Here is a 25,789-nt window from a genome sequence, read left to right as displayed (position 1 = left end):
ACCAGCCACACTCCACGAAAGCAAGTAGTAGTACTCCTGACAAGTCTTGTTTCGTTCCATAGAGATAATAACGGGGAACTCATCAGAGGAGAAGCAGTTGTTGAATGAAGGGGTTTAGCTGAATAATGCTATTTTATAGAAAAGATATCGGCGCACTGAGGTGTAAACACTCAACTAACTCACATATGTGACATATCAACACAAAAGGAATAGTGCAGAATGGAGGTGTTCTGAACCCTACCAGACACAACTATCACAAGTGCTAAATCATTCACAATGAGAAGGAGAGGTACACAGGAATAGGTTGCGCTAGCCTTTTTTTTTTTTTGTTTACACGTCACAAATGGTACTGAGGTAGTGACAAAGATAGGTGAAAAGTAGACGCCAAGTGAAAGCCAACACATCATCACGAACGTCTAACGTCACATCTGAAGATTGCTAGCGGCACAAGACAAATACTTCACAAACCTCGATAATTGAAATTCAGCCAGCGGTATAGTGGAAGGAAGGCTGCTGGGTGTGACATAGAACTGTGGGCTGCTGAGGCGACGTATCCATCCTGATCTTGACTGCAAGGTTGGCGTCTAACGCTAAAATCCGAGCAGCAGATCAAATCCTTCCTCTGGTCAATGGCAGATTTCCTGGTCCAGGAGAAGTCATAATTCTTTGTGCCATCTTCAATAGGTCCGTCAAATACAGTAGTAGTAGGTTTTTCATTTCGACCCGACGAGACCATACGACGCTTGTAGATCACAGCACGAACAGTTCACCAGCCACACTCCACGAAAGCAAGTAGTAGTACTCCTGACAAGTCTTGTTTCGTTCCATAGAGATAATAACGGGAAACTCATCAGAGGAGAAGCAGTTGTTGAATGAAGGGGTTTAGCTGAATAATGCTATTTTATAGAAAAGATATTGGCGCACTGAGGTGTAAACACTCAACTAACTCACATATGTGACATATCAACACAAAAGGAATAGTGCAGAATGGAGGTGTTCTGAACCCTACCAGACACAACTATCACAAGTGCTAAATCATTCACAATGAGAAGGAGAGGTACACAGGAATAGGTTGCGCTAGTTTACACGTCACAAAATACTGAGGTAGTGACAAAGATAGGTGAAAAGTAGACGCCAAGTGAAAGCCAACAAATCATCACGAACGTCTAACGTCACATCTGAAGATTGCTAGCGGCACAAGACAAATTATCCATATAAAAATCGCTCTGTGAGCGGTTCTGAAAAACCTTTACTGGTACTGCCCCGTCGTAAAAGTAAGAAATTAGAACTGGCCCATTGTCCCCCCAAATGCGAACTGATCCACCTAAATCGCGAATGACGGGACCCGAACGCACCAGTAGCACGAGGTCGGGAGGGCACAGGATCACGGCAATTATCATAGGGTAACACCAGTAGTAGCAGTAGAATTTATTATTTTGATAGGGAAGCCTACCGCTAGTACAGTACATGGCCTATGGTCCGGACCAACGTCCCCATCTGCATCCACAGGTAGGAACCTCGTGCTACTGGTGCGTTCGGGTCCCGTCATTCGCGATTTAGGTGGATCAGTTCGCATTTGGGGGGACAATGGGCCAGTTCTAATTTCTTACTTTTACGACGGGGCAGTACCAGTAAAGGTTTTTCAGAACCGCTCACAGAGCGATTTTTATATGGATAATTTCAGCTCTTTTTCCGTTCCCTCCCCACCCCAACCCCGAAGGTAAACATGATGACCACGCGCGCGATGTACTGTATGTAGCCATGCGATTGCAATAACACACTGATACATACCAGCCCTCCCCGCCTCGCTACCCCGCACACAGATACACAAACATGTGTATGCACACGGCACACACACGTGACCACGCACACATACGCACATGCACACGACACAAACAGGAAATTCTTCATGTATAATGCCATGCAAAGCAGTGGCCACCGTACTTGAGGAAGTCAGTTGTGAAACAAAAATAATTCAACTACAGCGTGTAGACAAGCTGACGGCCAAAGCACAACATAGCAAACATGACATTTGCCCAAGGATTGCAGTTTGCAGACCATGCCATGGAAGCAGCGAATACAGAATGTAATATCATACAAAGTGACAAGCAAGGACGTGGCCATCATACACCAGAAACTTGCAGAAAGTCACATATCCAACAGATAGAGAAGTGAACAACAATCTGATACAGCCCACACAGGACAAAGCGGACCTGATACTCGTCCCAGGATCGCAAGTGGCAAGCCCTTTTCAATGCATAACATGCAGGTGTACGTTAGACGCATGAACATCTGACCATGTCGCCAGCATACAATGTCATCACATGTTTACCCCACAACTTAGTAGTAGTAGTAGTAGTAGTAGATTTTATTATTTTACTAGGGGAGTCCCAACAGGCGTTGCCTTTTTACTGGGAACCCTAGGTGAATTTTTACCATGTTTACATACAGAGTAAGAGACGGGGCCTGACGGCAGTCAGTGGGAAGAGCATTCCATCTGTCTGCCGCCAGGCACTTACACACAGCAGGGCAACTTACACACATGCACAGTAGAAGCACAATGAAAGCAATGGAAAAGTACGATGTGGTTGCTGAAGCATCTTCACACTTCAAATTCAGACTTCAATGTGGTCGTCACGGGATGATATACCTGCAAGATACAAGTGATGAAGAAAGAAAGCAGAAGGTCGTGAGGTAGGCTATGAGACACCACAAACGGTTCACCTACATGTCTGTTCAGGGCTAGTGCACTCACACGGAGAATTGTCATAATCGAGCATTTCCCAAACTGAGAAGTGCAATGAAATCCACTTGCATGCACAGGAGCAATTTTGCAATATTATGATGCGCAATTCGACACGATCTGCGATGCTGCGTGCGATGTGCCCTGCTGTCATGATAGTGACAGTCACCGCAGTATGTTTTGTCAACGTCGCCCGTGCACTCTTCTGTCAAGTCCAAAGTGCTCACATACTTGGCAATGTTTTTGCAGTGATTAACTTTTATCCTAGTTATGTCACGGGTAACTTTAATGAAGTACCCGCAGGCCGTTTCGATCTGCACATCGTCCACTCTCTCATGTACTTGGCCTGCTTTGTCTGTGTATCCATTTCATGTGCGATCCACAAAATCGACTAGACAGTGGGTGCAATACGCTCTCTACCTGAAGACGTTCTTCTGGCGACATCTCGCCATGTACTTGGCCTGGCTTCGTCTGTGTATCCATTTCATGTTCGATCAACAAAATCTCAATGCACTACAGAGACTAGACAGTGGGTGCAATACGCTCTCTATCTGAAGACGTGAACCATTAAATTTTTTGGAAAAGTTATACGTACACCTGAAACGTAATGAAGTACAGGAATAGAGAGAGTGACTACAATACGCTCTCGACCTGATATAGTGATAACGTGAGTACAAGACACTCTCCACCTGATAACGTGTTAGAAGGTAACATGTCTACAGTCCCACCGTACCCTTCCGACACGACTGTAGACCATTAACTTTTTTTGAGAAGTTATACGTACACCTTAAACGTAATGAAGTACAGGAATAGAGAGAGTGACTACAATACGCTCTCGACCTGATAACGTGAGTACAAGACACTCTCCACCTGATAACGTGTTAGTAGAAGGTAACAGGTCTACAGTCCCACCGTACCCTTCATCATTCCTCATTCACCATCGCGCGATACCCTGGCACACACTGGCAACATATCAATGGGGTGCCTTACCGTCGTCTAGAGGAGACGTCTTCGCAGCAATATTTTCCCTCCTGCGCATTCAGTCGCCGACGCGACAGCTTTCACGGGGCCGTTCCAGTTGCGGAAGACATTCGATTCATCGGGCCAATTCAGCAACAGGGCCGTGGACACACAGGGGGCAGAGGAGAGACATTGTTAGTGGACAAGAAATATGCAGTGGCAAGTGGCGAGTGCCGCATGGATGTCAAGTTGTCATGCACAATTCAGCTATTACTTACGGTCCAGCTAGTCCTGCCATTGCTCGCTCGTCCTGGTTCCTCCTCGTTCGTCTTCCTGCACGTCTGCACTTCTCCTTCCCCACCGTTGGCTTTGCGGTACGGGGGTGCCGGAAGGAATTCCCACCATGTATCCATGTACATGAAGTCCCACCATGACTCTCCATGTACATGTCCACGGCCACGTCAGCAGTTTGTATAGTACCGGAAGGAGTTCCCACGATGTCTCCAAAGGCCTAGAGCGGACGTCTTTGCAGCAATTCTTTTCGCCCTGCGCATTCAGTTCGCCATGTCTCCAAAGGCAAAGGCCTAGAGCCTAGTAGAGGGGACGTCTTTGCAGCAATTCTTTTCCCCCTAGTACCCTGCACATTCACTCCGCCGACACGACAGCGTTTACGGGGCCGTTCCAGGTGCAAAAGGTCCGCGTCAGCAGTTCTCAACTATTTCGCGTACGGGATAGTCGCCGCGACAGCGTTTAAGGGGTCGTTCCAGGTGCAAAAGGTATCCATCAATGGCACTTTGCAGTATGGGGTACGGGAAAGGGGCCTCCTCGTTCGACTTCGTCGACTTCTGCAGTTCTCCTTCCCGTCAGGGGTACCGAAAGGGGCCTCCTCGCAGTTGTCCTTGCCGTCAGGTCCACGTCATGCAATTCTCAACTATTTCGCGTACGGGATAGTCGTCTTTGTCGTACGCGACATCGGCGTTTACCGAGTGGCATTGGCACAAAGCAGACCGTTGACGGGGTCACGTGTCAAAAAAGTATCAACAACGTGTCGACTACGTGTCGACCACGTGTATAGCGGTACACTCAGCGGTACACTAATTCTCGTGCCATTCTCGTGTCACAAAACTGGAACATCGAGTACCAGTATGGAAAGGCTTCAGACAGGAAGCCTTTCCAATACAGTCAAACCTCGTTAGGACGAACTTCAAGGGACTGAACACATTTGTTTGTCTTATCGGGAGTTCTTCTTATCCAGATCTGACAAAAAATCGATATGCATATCAGATGGATTGTATTTACGTGAAGGTGCATACATGTGGTACATGGGAAGCATGTTATTCTTAGCATAAGCCAGATACAGGTAAGTACAATGACAAAGTGCAATGAATCACGACTGTGTCGAAAGTTCGTACAACGCACTGATTATTTTGTTAGAAACACGCTTGAAAACAATTTGCACCGTACGTACAATATGACCTCGACTATTGAAAAAAAGAAGAAAAAAGGCAGCCAGCGCACGCGCACGCTCGTGGACCGAAAGTTCGTACTACATGTACATGACCACACTGACTTTGTTCAAATCACACTTGAAAATAGTTCGTCTTGGCGAAAGTTCGCTGTACAGAAGTTCGTCGTAAACGAATACTTGATTTTGACTTGAATTGATGCCTGGCCAACCATAGGATTGGCCTTAGTTCGTACTAATGGAAAGTTCGCCTTATCAGTGTTCGTCCTAACGAGGTTTGACTGTACAGTCTGTATCGGCTATAGCGTACCCTTTTGATTTCCGTGATTTTATCACTATAACCGATGCATCACTATATGCGATACGATCGATTTTTTTCGAGCGACACATGAAAGGCAAGGGAATACTTCCAGCATGGCGTTTTGACAAATGAGCATGCTGCATAGTTGACAGTGCCCGCATTTCCATAAAAAATTCTGTTATGTACATGTACATGTACATGTGTCACTATCAAAATAAGCAACGTGAAGAAAGTAAAAAAATAGGGCCTTTGATATTATTGCAACATGTATTTTAAAGTTATCACTATAGCCGATTATAATGTAGTGTGTTATGCATGTTTTCATTCTATGTTGCCATCATAATATCCGATATATCATTACATCCGATAATATTGGTTATAGTGATATTTGTACAGGATAAAATACGTTTTGCTTTTGATATTTCGTACCAATATCACTGTAGCCGATATATTCTTATATCCGGTCACTCTATAGCCGATACAGACTGTACTTCACAAACCTCGATAATTGAAATTCAGCCAGCGGTATAGTGGAAGGAAGGCTGCTGGGTGTGACATCTTGCAGTCAAGATCAGGATGGATACGTCGCCTCAGCAGCCCACAGTTACATGTCACACCCAGCAGCCTTCCTTCCACTATACCGCTGGCTGAATTTCAATTATCGAGGTTTGTGAAGTATTTGTCTTGTGCCGCTAGCAATCTTCAGATGTGACGTTAGACGTTCGTGATGATTTGTTGGCTTTCACTTGGCGTCTACTTTTCACCTATCTTTGTCACTACCTCAGTATTTTGTGACGTGTAAACTAGCGCAACCTATTCCTGTGTACCTCTCCTTCTCATTGTGAATGATTTAGCACTTGTGATAGTTGTGTCTGGTAGGGTTCAGAACACCTCCATTCTGCACTATTCCTTTTGTGTTGATATGTCACATATGTGAGTTAGTTGAGTGTTTACACCTCAGTGCGCCAATATCTTTTCTATAAAATAGCATTATTCAGCTAAACCCCTTCATTCAACAACTGCTTCTCCTCTGATGAGTTCCCCGTTATTATCTCTATGGAACGAAACAAGACTTGTCAGGAGTACTACTACTTGCTTTCGTGGAGTGTGGCTGGTGAACTGTTCGTGCTGTGATCTACAAGCGTCGTATGGTCTCGTCGGGTCGAAATGAAAAACCTACTACTACTGTATTTGACGGACCTATTGAAGATGGCACAAAGAATTATGACTTCTCCTGGACCAGGAAATCTGCCATTGACCAGAGGAAGGATTTGATCTGCTGCTCGGATTTTAGCGTTAGACGCCAACCTTGCAGTCAAGATCAGGATGGATACGTCGCCTCAGCAGCCCACAGTTCTATGTCGCACCCAGCAGCCTTCCTTCCACTATACCGCTGGCTGAATTTCAATTATCGAGGTTTGTGAAGTATTTGTCTTGTGCCGCTAGCAATCTTCAGATGTGACGTTAGACGTTCGTGATGATGTGTTGGCTTTCACTTGGCGTCTACTTTTCACCTATCTTTGTCACTACCTCAGTACCATTTGTGACGTGTAAACTAGCGCAACCTGTGCTGTGATCTACAAGCGTCGTATGGTCTCGTCGGGTCAAAATGAAAAACCTACTACTACTCAAAATAACGTTAGCCAAGTCCTATGCTGACCTTTCACTCAAACTTCTAGTCAACTTCCCCATCCATGATTCCCCATGATGCAGGTGGTTTATATTGGGCATATAAACCTGATGCGCATATAAACCTCATATAATACCACCACAATTAAAACTCCTTTTTAGAGATTGGGAGGAATTTGTATGAAGGTCAGCATAAGTATTACATCCCCCTCAGTAGTACACTTGTACTTGAAAGATAAACCATCATACATGTACAAACCTCGGGCCCGGCTGCGCCACGGTTTGTATACTATCTGAGTCGGTTTACATTTCACGTACAAGCCTACTGTTGGGATGTATTATTTTGACTGCTTCAAGTAGTAGGTATAGCAAAAAATCTCAGATGATGGTATGGGAGTCAGTGATAATACCAAGTACATGTACACCACATACTTGCAAGTGTAGTTTTACTTTACCACAATGACGCAGACCATACCAAAAAGGCAAAAACCCTGCCCTTCAGTGGCTTCATAGCCCATACAAGCCAGCATTCCACTGGTCTGTGCCTTGGAATGTAGCTTGTGTTCGGCTTGATGGCGCTTACCTTCCCCTCTTTGAAATTATCACTAATATCCACGAATCTTCCAAGTAACTTAGTTGGAAGCCCGTTGGTTACCAGGCTGCACTATGGAGCAGTGCTCAAGCTCACTTCCTTGCCGTGGAATGTCTCAGTACTCCATGTCAGTCTGCCACCGGGTGCTACGTTATGTACTCTTGGTGCTACCTTGCCGGTGCGCGTCTGACTGTTCAACATCGATCTGGTTTAGTTGGTAATGACTTTAACGCATAACTTGTGCCCCACTTGAGTCCTTGTTTCCTTCCAGTAAAATTTTCCTTGGCTCGCCATCCGAGTACTTCTCTGTGTTAAGAATGTGCTTTCCTTGAAATTCATCTTTGCTGTTTTTCCATCTAAATGTTCAGCTATTAACTGGTAGGGTACAGCGGATAATGCCGGCATTATATTCGGCATTATGAGAGTATCCGAGCACCAGAGCATTATGGAGCACTAGAAAGGAACAAGACGAGCATTATGTGAGGTTTGAGCGGCATAACGAGTTTCCTAGTGGATAATGTCGGAAATATATCACTTATCAGGTTTTTGACAACAATCGGCTAAAGTCATGAGGTGCAACGTCATGAATATTGTATTGTACCGGCACATGACTTTGTGATTGTGTACACAGGTAACATCTTTAGCACCAATGCTACATTTACCTGACTACATACATCGGTAATGCCATTGCTACATGAAGTCTTTATCATATGTAGCAATGTGGTCAGGTAAATGTACAGGCGATGTAGCATGCCCAAATTGCAACTCAGGCACTGAGTGAGGCTGTTACACAGAATCCGTAACGATGATTTACGAGGAGTTCTTTTTTTTTTAGAAATCATGGAGAGCCATGGAGGAGACTAGACGTACGCGAAGTGAATATCAAACAGACGAAGAGGAGATTTCCTGTTATGCCATAGGCTCTGGCCAAAGCATCTCTACTATTCTCTAGCGATACTGAAGTAAACACTGGTCCATTGATATTATTTGGACCTGGATGAAGGAGCGGCTATATTATTAAACAGAAAGAACTAACTTGTTCCAAACAACTGCCTTTGCCGAGTCCAGCTCAGCAGGCTCGAAAAGAACTAGAATTTCTCATGGACGCGGTACCAAGTCGATTTGAGTGCTCAGGAGCGCGTGTCTTACTTTCCTGGTGAAGCACATACAGTTCGTCGTGGACGATTGTAATGCAAGGCCTACAAGTACAAGTACAGTCAAGTGCTATCAGAAAAGAAGAGTATTATCATGATTATGGCCAACCATTTGTCTCCACGGAACCCCAGGAGAAGAAGACAGCGCAAGCAGAGGATGTAGAGCGGCAAAATAACTTCTGACCACGTGTTTTCAGGATTTCCGCAAATCGGATCTCGATCTGAGATCGTCCGGCTCTCAGGAACTGGCCTCACGTGAGCTGTTTCAGATGAAGACATTTTGTCTGCAGGCATGAATACCACTTCCCATGATAGGCTTCCAGCATGCAAATGATCACCAGCAATAATGGTTTCACCTCTCACTACATGGATAAGCAAGGGAAAAGATTTGATACACCCACTGTTCAGCCACAGCCCTGCATCAAAGTTGCAATGGAGAGCAGTCAATGGAGACGCGATCATGTCTTATAGTGCTAAGAAGTGGTGGAGTTCGTGAGAGATATTGTAGCAGCTTCAGAGGCAGATCGGCTAAATGCATCCTTTCCTGGAATAAAGTTTGACAATGTGCAGCATTTCTTCCATTTTTGTTCCAAACCAAGAGCATTATAGCCCTTGTTGAAGCATTATAATCAGCATTACAGGGTAGTTTTTGGAGCACTATGATTTATAATGGCATTATACGAACATTTTCGGAGCATTATCCGCTGGACCCGATTAACTGGAGAGGTAATTGCTTCTCTCCGCATTAATTCTTTCCGAAAGACAGGCTGCTGTTGTACTGTAGCGGACATGGAAATCCAGTCGATTGATCAGGGCCTCCGGGGCCGGCTCCCTCAGTGCGTACAGAACACTGTGTGCAGTGCACAAAGTCATGTTGATCCGCCATGCGACCAGCGCGCTGCAGCCCATAATGCATGTTCCGCTTATCTCTCTCTCTCTCTCTCTCTCTCTCTCTCTCTCTCTCTCTCTCTCTCTCTCTCTCTCTCTCTCTCTCTCTCTCTCTCCCCCGCTCTGTGTGTGTATGTGTCTCTCTCTCTCTTATCGCTGCTTTGGATTTCTTTTCTACTTTGCTTTGCCGTGCACCTTGTCTACTTTCATGTTCTTTCCAATAAATTGAATTAATGGGTTTTGAGGATATGGAAAGGTGCCGAGTCTTGGTGATGCAGCATATTGTACTACTAGTACCACTACTGCAGTACTGGTACTACATGTAGTAGTACAATGTAGATCCTCAAAGGCGTCTGGTCTGAACTCGACAGTCATGTACTTCGAAGTACATGATGTTATCCACCTCTAACGGCTCTAACTTGATCACCTGCCATTACATGCACGGTGTGGTGTACCGATATGGCCTTGTATGCATTGCAGTATCCATGGGCAGCTGGCTTGTAAAGTGGTCAGCTAGCTAGATCCTTCTTCGCCTGCGTTATCTCCTTGTTTAGTGTATTTACCCGCTCATGCCTACTCACGGCATGCGTTGTTTATCTTGCCCGCATCCATAATTATGAGTTATGATGGTAACGGGTGTAAGACGTTGGTGCAGCCTCCAGATGGGCCTCCTTGAAGTTAGAATATTTGGGGGATCCGCGTCAGCATGAAGTGCTGAGCCATACTGTCAATAGTGCCGGTGCTGCGCCTGGCACGGACCTCTCGCGCAAAAATTATTTAATACAAGGGCCGAGATCGCGCGAGTCGGGTGCGCGTATACCATGGTATACAATAGTGCCTAGTCACTACACTAGGCTAGTTCTTTGTACATCTAGTGGCTAGACCACAGGTCCACCCCCCCACCACCACCCTAGCATATTCTATCCTAGGCTATGGCCCAGGCCAGGCCAGTGACAGGGTCCGGGAGTCACACAAACCCGTTGTACTTGTAGATCTACAACTCCCTATGCCCTTCCTGGCCTGGGCTACAGTACAGACTGTTGTCGTGTTGACATGATGTGGTCACTGTGTGCGAAATCACAGCGCCAGTGTGTACTCGTAGTCTGTAGACTTTGGCGCGCATCAGTGTATCCTGATACATGATATGTACTGACACAGTGACACTGACAGTCTGTATCTGCAAGCGCTGCGTCTCATGGCCGCTGCATCATGGTCTACGCAGTATCGGTGCGTAACATGACCATTCAATGCCACATCATGGCACATGTAAGGACTCGATTCACTCTCTACTCCAACGACAGGTCATTTCGTCAATGCCCAAGTTTGAACGGGGCTTTTGCTCAATCTCCGTGCTCCTGGCTTCTCGGACCTAAAACGGTCGAAGTGTCTCTGATTGCGACACGTAATTACGTTAGAGACACTACAGCTTATTGTACTGAAATAATTAATTGTAGCATAGCACTGTACAATCATGTTCTAGTCATACAGGTCTCCTGCAAACCCGGGCAAACTGCATGCGGCGAAAAGCTTTCGCTTGCATGTGGCTTAGGTCAGGATCAGAGCCTGTCACTGAGCTGAGGAGAAGACTGTCACCATGGTCACTTGTCACAGTTGTCAGCGATCTAGCGAGGCGTATACCATGGTACAGTCATGTAATAATACGAGTACCAACTACTATGCTTGTGCACTGAAACTCGGGGGGGGGGGGGGGATACTGGTAGTACATATTTTTAGTGTGAGATGAGCAGGGCCTAGCTAGTGTAGGGACGCTAGCCGCACCGCACCGGTGCACCGTCCATGCATCGGATCGCGGAGCCTTCTTCAGCACCAGCCAGATTGGGACAGAGCTCACTACACAGCTAGCTACAGACGTAGAATCAGTAGATCTACACTGTGCTCCGAACCCACCCGGACCCGTACCCCCCATCGCGCGGACAGCAGCAGGGTTACGGGCCGTCGCCGTCGTCGCCGGCAGTAGCTATCACTAGTATAAGACAGTATAAACCAACTCTGAGCATGACATACTAGACTAAGAATCTCACTGCCGAAGCTAGAATAATTATTATTACGAGAATACTACCAGCCGATCATCGACTCTTGGCTATCAATAACCACATGATCCTGGCAACCCCGCTCACAAGAATTAGATGGCCGACCAGACTACAGTCGGCTCTGCCACCGGATGCAGCGCCGAAGACGATTTGCTGACAGCTCGGTGGAAAGAGATCGCGGCTGTGCCTGATGAAGGTGATTTGGACTTCGTGGTAGATGCAGTTTTCCACCAGTGGGAGAAATTGGCGAGAGTTCTTCCGAAGGGCACGTGCAATTCCGGTGAGAACTGATGCCAGTTTCAGTGGTCATAGTTTCAGAACTGACCTAGCCAGGGAAGGGGATTGTTGTAACACTACCCGGTATTCCGGCTACATAAACACTGCTTGAGTGATGCCGTGGCCCACGGTAAGCATGTGACATTCTCTGTTCCTGAGGAACCTTGTACTTGTGTGCCAGGGACTCAGAACTGAGTCTGTGGGTTTGGCGTGCAAGCTTGCCAACACGAGATCGACAATAGGTCTGTATTACTGAATACTGTATTACTGTAATCAATGCTGGACATGGACATGGTTGTTATCAATGCTGGACATGGACATGTACATGGTTGTTATCAATGCTGGACATGGACATGGTTGTAGACAGTTTGGTACCGTACATGCCGCATGTATATGTATGCCCGTTCAGCTTTAGACCTACACTTGCATGGGCCGACCGTTGACTACCTGGACAGGCTGGAGGAACCTGGACCAGGGTGTGTTTAAAATTGGCTCGAACAAAGCCTTTCCAGAAGGTTTGACCCGCATAGGCTGGTTAACTTGGAGTGACTGTGGTGTAGCAGTTGATATCAAGAAGCCTCGTCTTGCAGGCACGGTCTAGGGCAGGAGAGAACAACACAGGGCACTGGAAATTTCAACGCAGATCTCTCCAACAACAGCACAATGTAGCTGGGAGAAGAGCAGGTACTCTCAACTCCTCTACTAGTGCATGGAAACCCAGTGTTCTTGCTGTCACTACTTGCCACTGTCACGGTGATGGGCGCAAAGTCACATGTGCGACTATGCAAGCTGAAGAACAACATCATTCCTACTTTGTTCCTAGATCCTGTGTTCATTGTGGAGCTTTGTGTAAGCCTGGGAAGAATAATATTATGCCTTTCAAGTTAGCTAAAGTGTTGAAATGAAGTTCCTGAAAGGACACCCTTGACTACAACTGGTAGATCTGCATGCTGCTGAAGTGGTTATCCACTTAGCTGGGGTCTCCTCCTCTGGACTAGCTCTTGGCGTTGGCTAGTACCTCCCAGTGCAGGATTCCATTGCCTTCAATCGATATCAGTAGGTAATGAAGTCCTAGGCAATCAAAGAGCCCAGTTCAAGAAAGTAGGAGGCACTTTGAGCAGAGGTACTTCAAGCTACTCTTAGTCAATAGCTGTGGGCTAGATATTGTAGCTGGGAATAGTATGATAGCAAGATGATTGCCTTACTGTTTCCAGAATCTGTTACTGCAAGACAACATGATTGTACTTTGGCAGCCAAGCCAAGTTTCCTTGGGAAAGTATTCAGTAAATGAATGTGTGCAGGTGTTTATGTATGTGTGTGTATATATGTGTGTGTGTGTGTGTATGTGTACGTGTGTGTGTGTATGTGTACGTGTGTGTGTGTATGTGTATGTGTACGTGTGTGTGTGTGTGTGTGCATGTGTGTGCATGTGTGTGTGTGTGCATGTGTGTGTGTGTGTGTGTGTGTGTGTGTGCGCGCGCACGCATGGGGGGGGGGGGCAACTTTCACCCGCGGTATGTTTCCCAGGTCAAAGGTACTACACTGCCAGTGATATTAGCCGGTTTAGTCATGACTGGCGCACATACAAGCTACGCTGTCGTGCAGCCCTGCTTGAGTGGATACGAGGACATCCAGATCATGGACCCAACCAGCTGTTGGAGTCACTGAAAGCCGCTGGTCTCGGCTCACTAATTGGGAGGATATTGGCAGGTCTGCAGACAGAACGTCCCAAGTCACTCTCCTGCCTTGAGATGCAAAGCATGTCAACACCAGACCAGGTTAGTAAGTAACAAGAAACGTGCAGATGTAGTTGACCAGCCTGTCGTGGCATGAACAACTTGACTTGTGACAGCTACCATGCCAGCCCACCAGGTAGCAATTTGTCCTGAAAAAAGGTAGAACTATTGGGTGTTGAATGTAGAAATTATAATGGTCATTAGTATGAGAAAGAGCACTCCCTATACACAACACTCCCAACCCCCAGCAGTCAGCTACTCAGTTCACCAGGACAATCTGGCGATGACTTTATGCAAAGGAGCTCAGCTGTCTAGTCTGCACGTAAACCCCATGCGCTTAGTCAGTGACTAGATCGAGACACTGCTTGTGGCACTTATTATGCTTACCGTATGATTGTATACTTCTTTACAAAGGCAACACCCACCGCGTAGTGTCATATGTATTGCTGTAAGACACTGCTGATCCATCCACCCCCCCCCCCCCCCACACACACACTGTGCCGCCTCCTAATGACTTGCCGGCATGCTCGGGATTGTGCACATTTCCATTCACAGGAATACCTGCTGCACTGTCACGTATTGTGCTCAACAGTGCATGCATTGGTATTGTGCTCAGCAGTGCATGCATTGGTTCAACACCGTACTTCGACGTGCATGCTAGAGTCTCTTCGTAAGCAGAAATTTGACAGGGTGAAAAATTAGGGAGGGGCGGATCAACAGTGCTTCACAATGCTACATGAGAAGCTGTACCCCACTCCAGCCACCATTACCCCCCCCCCCCCCAATCCACCCCCTACTAGAGCCCACTGTGTCTGCACAAAGTCATGTTCTCTCTCTCTCTCTCTCTCTCTCTCTCTCTCTCTCTCTCTCTCTCTCTCTCTCTCTCTCTCTCTCTCTCTCTCTCTCTCTCTCTCTCTCTCTCTCTCTCTCTCTCTCTCTCTCTCTCTCTCTCTCTCTCTCTCTCTCTCTCTCTCTCTCTCTCTCTCTCTCTCTCTCTCTCTCTCTCTCTCTCTCTCTCTCTCTCTCTGCACCCATGACCGGACAGTAAAGAAAGTTTCCTTGTGCTGTTCTGGACATCAGTGACTGCTCTTGTTTATCACATGATGGTGGTGGTTCTTTACATGAAAATAATCTGAATAGTGGGAAGGTGGACTTCTGATCATGAGCATGCTCCGTATCTGTATGACTGAATTTTTGACTGTATTCCTGACAGTATTTATGACTGTTTGCTTTGATGACTATATTATCATGTGCTGGCCGTTCTATTCTTTTGCTGCAGGATACGATTTTAGCTCCACTGGGACAAACTGAAGATCTGCTGCCGTGTATTCCCAGTAGTGAAATCCGATGCCTTCCGGAGCACCCCATCAGCAAGTCTAGAGCCCTGGGCACTAACAGCACTATGGCTATGTGGCAAGGTGCATTAATTGCCCTGAGACACACTGGCGGACACGAGGCTGAGATAGCGTCTCTGCAAGACAGGAAGGATCGTATCGACAGGCTGCAGAATGATTTCCGCGCCATGTCACAGCTGCGACATCCCAACATCATAGCAGTGTATGGTCTGCATGCACCGAAAACCGGCCATGTAGCGCTGGTCGTGGAACCTATGGAGACAACTTTGTACAGCCGGTGCCGTCTTCAGCCAAAGATCCTCTATACTGATGTTCTCAGTGTTGTGACTCAAGTAGTGTCTGCATTGGTCTATGCAGAAACTATGGGTATCGTATTGACAGATGTCTGTACAAAGAACACATTCCTACTCAAGTCTCACAGTGGACGCTACATTGCCAAGGTCGGTGGCCACGCAATCGTACAGAAAACACTATCTCTCAACCGCCGCCAGTCCGTTCCACAGCACCTACTGGCTGGCAGTACATCCGATTTGCTTCAACGTCGCCTACTGAAACGCTCACACTCAGCTGGCGTACGTAGACAAGACAATATCTTCTCAGTTGGGAGCATGATCATTGAATCCCTTCTTGGTGGCGAGCTTGTTGGCAACAGCCCACAGCGATGGGTTGCTGATCTTTCTCGTCAAGGCTACACCAATGCACAGCTTATTCACTTGATAACCAAGTGCCTGGATCGTGCACCCAAGGGTCACATAACTAGTGTTGACCTGCTGGATCGTCTGGAAAGCATCAGTGGAAGTTATACACATCAAGCAATGTGTGTGGCAACCCCCACCATTGCTCCACCAACAGACGTGTACTACTCACAGGTAGGTCTGCCCAGTCTGCAAGCATTCACCATGCTCCTCTCCTGCAACCATGCTCCTCTCCTGCAACCATGCTCCTCTCCTGCTCATTAACCATGCTCCTCTCCTGCTTGTCGCACATTTGCCGCCTGGTATATAGTTGCTTGCATCGCTACATAGCTGTGTCTCAAACGGGCTGTCAACAAGGGGTTAAAGTTCCAGTGTCTGCTTTCACGGAGAGATTGAGATTGAGAGCACGTACATGATCATCTTGTATTGTGCCATGTGTGAATGTAACTTAATGCGGATACCGCTAATATTATCCCCAAGTGGTTCACAGTACTACACTTGCGTTCTTCTATGATTCCACCATGACATCATACTGCACGCTTGCAACCGCTCACTAGGGTGGTATACGCAACACCTTTCAGCAGACGTTTGTCATGGGATTAAGCAGTTTAGTGCAGACGTTTGTCGTGTGATTACTGATTAAGCTGTTGAGTGCAGACTTTGAATTAAAGTTGTAGGAGTAGGAAATGACCGGCGTTGCACTTGCACCATACCTTACAGAACTGTAGAGGAGAGGTCTCTCATTGACCCCCAGGCACGATCACACCATGGACAGGGTCAAAAGTGGCAGGGCGCTCTGGCGGTGTTTTGAAGCAATAAAACAACTTCCAATCATCCTGCCTGAAACTGAATTGGTCCCCTGTGGCGGCACTATGCCACAGCAGCCGGCAATTGGTGGGTTAGTTGCATTGTCTTTGATCGGGGCAATGGAATTATTGCACCAGCTAAAGTACCTGCTAGTCGTCGTGGCTTCTGTTTTCATGACAGGTGGAGCCGCATGATGCCTTTCCCCAAATCATGTAGCCAATACCGTACTTCCCCAATTATGGAGCTCATCACATTATAAGTCACCCCACCCCCTCCTTTTCAAGTCTCTGTTGAACAGTTTCAGTTGGTTCACTGAGCGATTCGTCATACTTGATTCTAGGTCGCCCTCTTCCTCGATCTCAAAGTTCCAAGTGAAAAGGCAATTTATATTCTGGGAAATACAGTAGTCACCAGACCCATATCTTCCGCTGACCCTTTTCTTGCTGCAATGTGGAGTAGGTGTGCGCAACTTAATGCATGCTGTGTAATGAGACATTGATCCTCTCTGCAAGAAAAGCAGGCAATACTTACTACTCTATGTATTGGTGAAGAAATCATCGGATTTGGATGCTAATCTGCTTACTGTCTACTTCCAATTTCATCCCCAGGTTTCAAGTGCTGTTGGTTCAGGATCTGAGGACTGCCATCATGCTGATGCTGATGGTAATATCATTCTCCTGCAGAGACTAATGGCAGAGAAGAGAGCATTGAAAGAGCAGGTTGAGTACTTGAAAAGTACTCTTCTGGCACATGACATTGATCCTGCGCAGGCTATTGCTACAATCCCAACCCCACGGTCACCATCACCACCACCACCACCACCACCACGTGCTCTGTCCACTGTGAGTCGATCATTTTAATTTCACATCATTGTGTTTTTGCTGTGTACTTCAATTTACTGTCGCACCCACACTCTGCTCCATCCTATGCTGTCACACTGTACCTGCCTGATACAATGAAGCTCTGCTCAGTGGGATCATTTTGAACTTATTGCTTGGCAATCTAGCATTGCTGTTGCTCTGCTCTATATTTACGTATCAAGACAATCATATCCGATTCAGTGTTGTGTTCTAACTGGCACTCAGATACAGACGCCATGCTCTGTGAATGTCCTGGTTCCTTTGATTTGTAGGCATCTCAAGGCACCACTCCGGAGGCGAGACATGACAACTCGGAAGCGGCTGCTGCATCCTTTGAGAAAGCATCCAATTCAAAGTCTTCTGTCTATGATAGTGACTCGTGTGAATCAGCCAGCAGTGGCTCTTACACTGGGCCATCAGAGCAGCACCTTCAAAACAATGAGGTATGATTAGGAATGCAAGCAAACATGGACAGTGTCAGTTGATGTAACACCATGGGGATTTATCATTTGCATGTAGGAAGCCAGGGTCACGTTTCATGAATGGATTGTAGATGTTGCGAAGTATCCTGTGTGATCAGGAAATTCGTAACTATTACTTGTAGTCTTCTGGTGCTCGGTTGAATAGTTCGGTCTGAGGAGTGTATTATTTTCCTGAAATCCCCAATCAAACCCGTAGCCATACCCAGGAATTCCCCGTGTTGACATTGAAGTGGGTCATCAGAAAGTATCCAATGCATTTCGGGGGGGGGGGGGGGGGCATGATGATGAGCTGTGGTATGCATGCAATTGGAAAATGCTGCATCTCTTCTTTTTTCTTTTTTTAAGACCAAAGCCAATAACTCGGCACCCAAATGACTACACTAGTCCTTTCATGCAAGCACCACAAGCACCTCAACCACACAGCTGCATAGCGTTCATCACTGCACTGTAGACTACAGGAGCCACGTTGCAAAAGAAAGAAAAAGAAAAAAACAGCTTTCATTTCTTATCCTTGATAAAATAAAATAAAACAGCATGTCTGGTGTCCCTCTTCTCACATCCCACCGTGATTTAGGCTTGATCTCAGAGTCGCCGCATCGCACTCACCTGTTCTACTCACCTAGCTGCTCTGACTTGTTCTCTGTGCGTCCCTTGCAAAGGTGGAGAATACAAACAACCAAGTCTTGGAAGAGCAAGCTGATGCCAGTTCAGTATTCAATGACGATATTGTGGTGACATTTCCACCGTATAACAAACAGATTCAGGTGGCAACATTTGGCAGCACAAGTCCGCCTCTTCATCCTGCCCATCCCGATGATGGTGATGATGTCGAAGAGGAGCAGGAGCAAGTGGACAAGGACATTCCAACAACTGTTGTTGAAGCACGAAATACCAGAAGTTCTCTAGCTCTAGCGATGAGCTCACCCAGGAAGGAGATTGCAAAACGGAGCAAACAGCAGCGTGTCTCATTCTCTATGCCCGACCCGGCCCCGTCGCATGCCACTGGTGATTCATCACCTGAGCGGACAGGCCAGGTAAGCCGGCCTATGCTGCTACATAACACACACTCTGTTACACAGCAGACACTCTCACGGTTACACAGCACACACACTCTGCTACACCCACAACTCTCCAAACACGTATTGTCAAGAAGAAAAGGAAAGAGACTGATGTACATAATATTACCGTATGCCATATGCTTCATAAATGAAATGACATTTGAAGTATGTTTTGTAAACATGAAGGAATAAGACAGCACTATTAACAAACTTACAGGCCAGCAGGAAGGGTGTACAAGTGGATTTAGATCGAAATTTCCATGTGGACTTTGACTTTTATGGCAAAGCGTAGTGGGTGAGTCATTTTGCATCTAAAATAGCTAGGAAAGCAGCGGTGTTTCAAATATATGCTTTACATGGCTTTAAAGGCGCTGACATACGGTATGTTGGATTCGTAGGCAATCATGTCACTATAGGCAGTCGGGAGGCCATCAAACAGTCTAAATACTGTAAACAGTTGGATGCTGTGCCGGAAGGGCCGCATATACATGTACATGTCTGCTATTTGGCCCAGGCTATGAGTTGCTGGGACCCATGGTGTCTAAGTCTTACAAACACCCAAATGCATGCTAATCTTGCAACTTTGTGGCACGGAATGAAAGCATCTGTGCTCATGTACTCACGCGAATCAGCTTCTAGAGGTATGCGCTTGTAATGACTTGTCTTTTTTACAACTACATGTATCAAGAAGAGGTCTCGTTGGATGCTTTCCCACAACAGGTTCCATAGGTCAGCAATGCGCAAGATATGCTTCGGCTTTGTACAGACAAAGTCACATGGTTTTGACTAGGGGTGAAACAATTATACCGAATACTCGAAGTCTGGAAGCAACTCGAACGCGATCTGAGGTTCTGGAGTGGAGTTTTGGCGCTCGAACGAAAAAATCACGTCTCAAGCTGTTTTTTAGCCTGTAAAATGCACTTCATTTAGTTCACTGGTGTACAACATTTGAATGGGGTTCTTTCTCTTCCAGAATGCTGCCACGTTATGGAGGGTGCTGAGGCAACGAGCAACAATTGTTGGCAATTTTCGGCGCCGGAGATCTAGTGTGGATCCACAGCAGAGGTAATACTAATAAATTACCGTAAAAGTCCGTAAATAAGTACGTATTTACTTTTGAATTTAGTGACCACACCCGTACTAACTTTCGGGCGGGTACTGACTTTCGGGCACGAACTAACTTTCGGACCTGACTTGTGTGTTTGTAGTGGAGAAGTCATTTTCATGTCGATGTACATGCTACGTGCTGCATGTGCGCACCGTACGGGTACTTATTTCGGGCAGTATGTTTATCGGGCGTGACTTGACTTCACCAGACAGAGCCAAAAGAATGAAGTGGGTATTTCTTTCGGGCAGGTACTTATTCACGGACTTTTACGGTAGTAATAATATTAATCGAAGTCTTGTTTAGCTGTAGCGTTCTTTTGACTGAAGTATCTCCTGACATGAGCGAGCTTAGCGATAAAGAATATACTTTATACAACTACACTAAAGGGCAATTTTTATATGGCAAAAGTTGCACACACTTTTCAAGGTGAGGACCAGTCACAGATCTTTCTCTCAGATAAAGTTGCTTGCTGAGGCAGTGGCGTAGGAGGCCGGGAGGGGGGGGGGGGGGGGCACCCCCCACCCCCAAAACATGTTGGCAGATGTAGAGCCGAAACTCGATCGATGAACATGGTTGCACGCGCAAGTGAAAATCATGGAGATCAACCACAGTCATGCACTCAGATCGATCCCATTCAGAGCTGCCCCTGCATATGCAGTGGGTTGTCGTACTTGACAGGCCCAGAACAGGCAGGAAGTCTCGACTGTATGAGATTCCTGTGTGACCAGGCCCTGTGCGTGCCACCAGCGTGAAGCACAGTCACAACAGATCATCCCTTGTATTGGTTGTTATTGCATCATGGCTGCTGATGAAACGTTGTTTTTCGTGGGCAGTTTCCTTCGAAATCGGAAAGGCAGGAGTACTTTGCTTTAGTCAGAATCAGTTCTTCTCATTGCTATACTGCAGCGTTCTGGAGAAAATTACTTTCCGGAAGAAAATTTCCAGACTTTCTGTTACGTGTTAGTTCACTAGTTCTCGGAGAGCAAAGATTGCAAGGTACGACCGCCAACATGTGTGGCGGTGGTCATAAATTCCACCATTTTTATGGAGAAACTGAGCCTGTGGCTTGCAGCCATCATTCAAGGACCTCCAAAAGATTTCACATGGGTCAAATTTGTCACCAAAATTATCGTAGAAAATCCGTTGTCTGCGGAACATACCGGTACTACTACTAATCGTAGAGTATTTTTTATCACTGTTAGGAGGGGAGTCCGAGGTTTTTGGTTGTATTGTAATAGCTGAAATTGGGGAGTTCTTGAACATAAGCTCATCCCTCTGCCTTTGCCAGTACAGTAAAACCTGTAACTGAACAAAACCGTGACTAGCGACCAGCCTGGTACTACAGACCACTTCGCCAGGCACGGACGGTCTCACATTCCATACATCGTAGTGCGGTGCAAACCTCTAACTAAGAACCACCTGCCTCTAAAGACCACCTGCCACTAAAGACTGCTTACTCTGGCCCCAAGGGGTGGTCATTAGTCACAGGTTTTACTGTAAGTTTTGCTCTATGATCGACTCTCTTTCACCATACGGATTAATTTTGCTTTCAGGTAAATTTCCCTTTGGACTTTGGCCGGGCTCTCAGTCAGAGCTACTTATCCAGTGGTCGCTGCGAGCAATCTCTCCTGTTCAACGTACATGCACAGCACTTCCATTTTCTTGTCCAGGTTCGAGTATAGTACTACTACTAGTACTCGGTTTTCACTATTGCTCCATACATGTCCAGTACACGTATATCATGATGTAGAGTGAGATATTCCGAAAAGAAGTATCAGCCGGACCGACGCGAAGTGAAATACTTAAATAAAAACTTTCCGTAGAAGGATTACCAGTATCGGTATACTGAGGTAAAACTTGTACATGACACCAGTATATGAGCAGGTCATTGCCTGGAAGTCACCCCCCCCCCCCCCTCCCCCAAAAAAAGAACCCAAAAAATCTTCCTAAGCCACTGTGAGGTACTGATGTCACAACAGGCACCATACCTATTGTTCCTTGTCCAGGATCTTGACATTGGAGTCATCGTGAAGGTTTGTCCTTTGCATTGATACTTACAGACACTCAGTGCAAGTACACCAACACAGCAACACTGATGCAGAGATGTAGATGTGGCCAGCATTCCTATGTGTTTGATTTGTTTTATCATTTTGTAGATCTACATCTCAAGTGATCACTGGCACACTGAGAGATAGCCCACTGAAGAGACACCAGAATTCACCGGCCTCTGATGCTGTATCATCGTCAAACTCATCCCAGGAGGAAATACTGACCCCGCCAGTGCTTTCCGCACCTCACCGCCGCAGGCCTGGTGTAAAGTGCTTTGCTCGGTTTTCACACGTTGCTACAGATCAGAAAGAACTGACATTGCAATGTGGCGAGCCCTTGATTGTTTGGGAGGGCGGCTCATCTGGCGAGGGTAGTGACAGTAGTGAAGGAGGAACATTCTATGCCCGCTCTACTATCACAGGCTCTTCAGGAGTAGTCTCGCCTGACAATGTGGTACCACTGAAGAGAGTCAAGCGAAGACTGTGAGTTGATACTGTTGCAAATGTGACTTGGTGATTGTATTCGATCAAATGTGTTTTATGATTATGTGTCGGCAGCATTTCAAACAGTCCACGTAAATAGATGCAAGTGTATAAGTTGCATGCTATGCGATGCCGGCTGCCTTGTCAGTTGTGTACTATTGGATACCAATGCCGTGCTGGACAACCAAACCATGCTTCATGGATCAAACTGGCAATATGTGCATAATATTATGTTGTTGATAGCTGGTCTTCCCCTTTTCCTTGCTGCCTCCTCCAGCCATGCGTACAACTTCAATAGCCAGCCATCATACGAGTTGGAGCGTGTGAAGTGTCTGCTTGGGGACAAGCTACCTGATGGGGCTCTTTCACAGTTCTGCAACGTTTTACTCAAGGATATGCACGGTGGAAATGCTTTTGAGGTGAGACAGCAATATTTTTTATTTTCTTTCTTTCATGTGTGGTGGGTTGGTGGCGGTGGTGGCGGCAGCAGCGGAGATGGAAGCGGGGGTGTTGGTGGTAACGTTATTAGAGATCCTTCAGGTGTGAAGATTGGCCCAGCAGGAACTTGTTCTATTCGGTTCAGGATTCTCCCATGGTAGCACGCCCTCCTTGTCCTCCTCCTCCTCCTCCTCCTCCTCCTCCTCCTCCTCCTCCTCCTCCTCCCCCATATATCATCATACATGCTGATTACTGCCACACAAATGACACAACATCTTAACAGGACATTTTGCACATACCTGCACTGTGCCTCAATGCAGATCATCAGCAATCATTGTTCACATGGCAACTACCACGAGTCAAGAGATGTTTTTGAGGAAATGTTCAAGCGTTGGAGCAATGCCGAGAGTGCAAATGGCCTTGATTACTTCGAGGCAGCAAAGGTGCTAGCAGATGGCTACGAGTATCAGGTGCTGTCCATTCTTGAGGTAAGGCTTGCAAATGCTCCCGTCCATTGGCTGTGCATGATGAGTATGTATCTTCTGTTTTCAAACCCTTTCCATGGTCGTTGAATCATAAACAAAACTGAGCGATGAATGTTGTATATGAGGACATGTGTTTACCCAGGTGGCGTGACCTTAAACATTCATGCCCCACCGCCAGCACATCAAACAATGACATTCTAGCAGCGTGGAGGCACTATTGTGTGAGAAGAGGAGACTTACTAAACAAGGACAGATAGAAGACTGGACAGAAGACCGTAGTAATGAATAATTATGTTCTGCCCTTGCCATTTGCGGCCAGAAAGGCAAAAGGCCTGGAGTTTAGCTGCAACAAAGAACATGGCTACTTGCAACCTTTGCAACACGGTCTATTCTGACAACGGCTGCTCAATGACGGCACTGAAAAGACATCTGGACGCCAACTTTTTGAAGACAAATCAACGTTATCGTCTTTGTCAGTTGTCAATTTAATAAGAAATTAAAAACAAAAACAATCGTTGCCCCATCAATGAACTCATTAACTGACTCGATAGCTTGCTCATTTGTTATAGACATGCTCGTGTCAGCACTATCCAAAGCCAAAGTATGATACTTTGTTATCGTGAACTTTGCCTAAGCCAGCAGTTTCAGTGCACCACAGATCATCTCTTCTCAATACGAGTACGTACTGTACTGAATGGGACTTGGGTTCTGATCAGTCTTATAATTCCTTTCCTATGGTCTGTATTCCATATTGTGCAGGTCCTTTCAGAACCCTAAGTCATGTGACACGATGTGACACGATGTGACATGCAGCATGGGAAGTGAATCTGCCACTCCATGTGGGACAATGCCATGTCGACAAGCTGCTGCACATGTGTGCTATCTCCGTTTCACTCCAGCATTGGGAGTAAAATTTGCTGCCACAGCAGGTGTAGCAGGCTTGATCAATGCCATTGGGTGATTTTCTGTGACTAGTGTGGTGGTATGACTTTGCAGTGGATTGCAGGACTTAACTTTAGTCCTTAGCATTGCTCGTGTGTTATCCGTTATCGGTGCTTAACCATTATGTTGCGTGCTGTAGTCTGAGCAAGATTTCTCAGTCTGTGATGCTGACTCGCAGATGTACATAACTCCATTATATCAGGCACATCAGTGTATAATTTCTCATGGATGACCTCATATCAAGAGTTTGCAGATGGGCTACTGTATGAGTTGAATCTTTAGCGGGGCACAACGCCTGTGTAGCATTTCAAGTAACGAGAAAGAACCCATCGTCAACTCCAGAAACTTTACATGTACATGTATATTATTAATTCTCTCCTCTGCACAGGAGCAATAGAAGACACGCACGCGCACATGTGTGTGTGTGTGTGTGTGTTGTGTGTGTGTGTGTGTGTGTGTGTGTGCTGGCAGGGTCATTAAAATGTTTGCGCCCGCTAAGGGGAAATTTTGCAAACCGTTAAACTTGTTTAACTCGTCACACTTTCAACGCTTACAGTGTGAGTTCTTGTTCACGATCATATCCTTCACTTTTCTTACTTGATTTGTTATTCTTGCCTTTGCCTTAAAGTGACCATGCCACAGCTTACATTCACAAGTTACATTCACAAGTTGGCAATTGCAATACCCGTTTCTAAGCCAGTTAAGTTAAGATTGAGTTTTATACTTCGCAAATATGCCTTGACTCTGGAGTTTGAACTGCAGCTAATACTGCATTGTTTATCTTGCGCTACTTATCATACTACTCATACTAGTAGTACTGTACATGTGTAACAAAATTCCCAGCCGAAACCCAACGTTTCGCATGTACCGTAGTAACGATCCATCTGATGTTATGCTAATAATAGAGGACGAACAGCCTAGTTCTGTCCGCAGATTGAGTATTTCGCTCCTGCTCTTGTAGTGTGGAGCGCTCTCATGTGGGGTAGTGCTGTTGCTGTTTGTGTAATGCAGTAATGTTCTACCCTGCTGTTCACTGAAAACACGATCTCTATGTCCTCCAAACCCTTTACCATGTTACCATGCAGACCACCAACACTGTACTGATCTGGTGCATTGTACATGTGTAGCCTACATAGAACTGGAGTACAATCATGTGGTTATGCTCCTACCTCCGAAAGGATGCCAAATCATAGTATGCTCCAAATTTTTAACCACCAATTTACATGTAGCTCA

At 46.2% G+C, this 25,789-nt stretch overlaps 1 protein-coding gene across 1 annotated transcript; it reads left to right on the top strand.

Moving 5' to 3' along the window:
• Positions 1-11,618: 11,618 nt before the first annotated feature.
• On the top strand, positions 11,619-25,497 carry LOC135823423 (uncharacterized). The gene is made up of 11 exons (XM_065336274.1): positions 11,619-12,063; positions 13,587-13,837; positions 15,075-16,019; positions 17,261-17,494; positions 17,785-17,955; positions 18,654-19,028; positions 20,026-20,117; positions 22,317-22,691; positions 22,969-23,110; positions 23,450-23,617; positions 24,374-25,497. The coding sequence occupies exons 1-11, from the start codon at positions 11,880-11,882 to the stop codon at positions 24,389-24,391; spliced, it is 2,955 nt and encodes a 984-aa protein (XP_065192346.1). The 5' UTR covers positions 11,619-11,879; the 3' UTR covers positions 24,392-25,497.
• The last annotated feature ends 292 nt before the right edge of the window (positions 25,498-25,789 follow it).

This window comes from Sycon ciliatum, chromosome 1 (assembly GCF_964019385.1).
Source record: "Sycon ciliatum chromosome 1, ocSycCili1.1, whole genome shotgun sequence".
In the NCBI taxonomy this organism is placed as follows: domain Eukaryota; kingdom Metazoa; phylum Porifera; class Calcarea; order Leucosolenida; family Sycettidae; genus Sycon; species Sycon ciliatum.
Note: the sequence above shows the minus strand (reverse complement) of the source record. Positions and strands in the feature narration are given on the sequence as shown.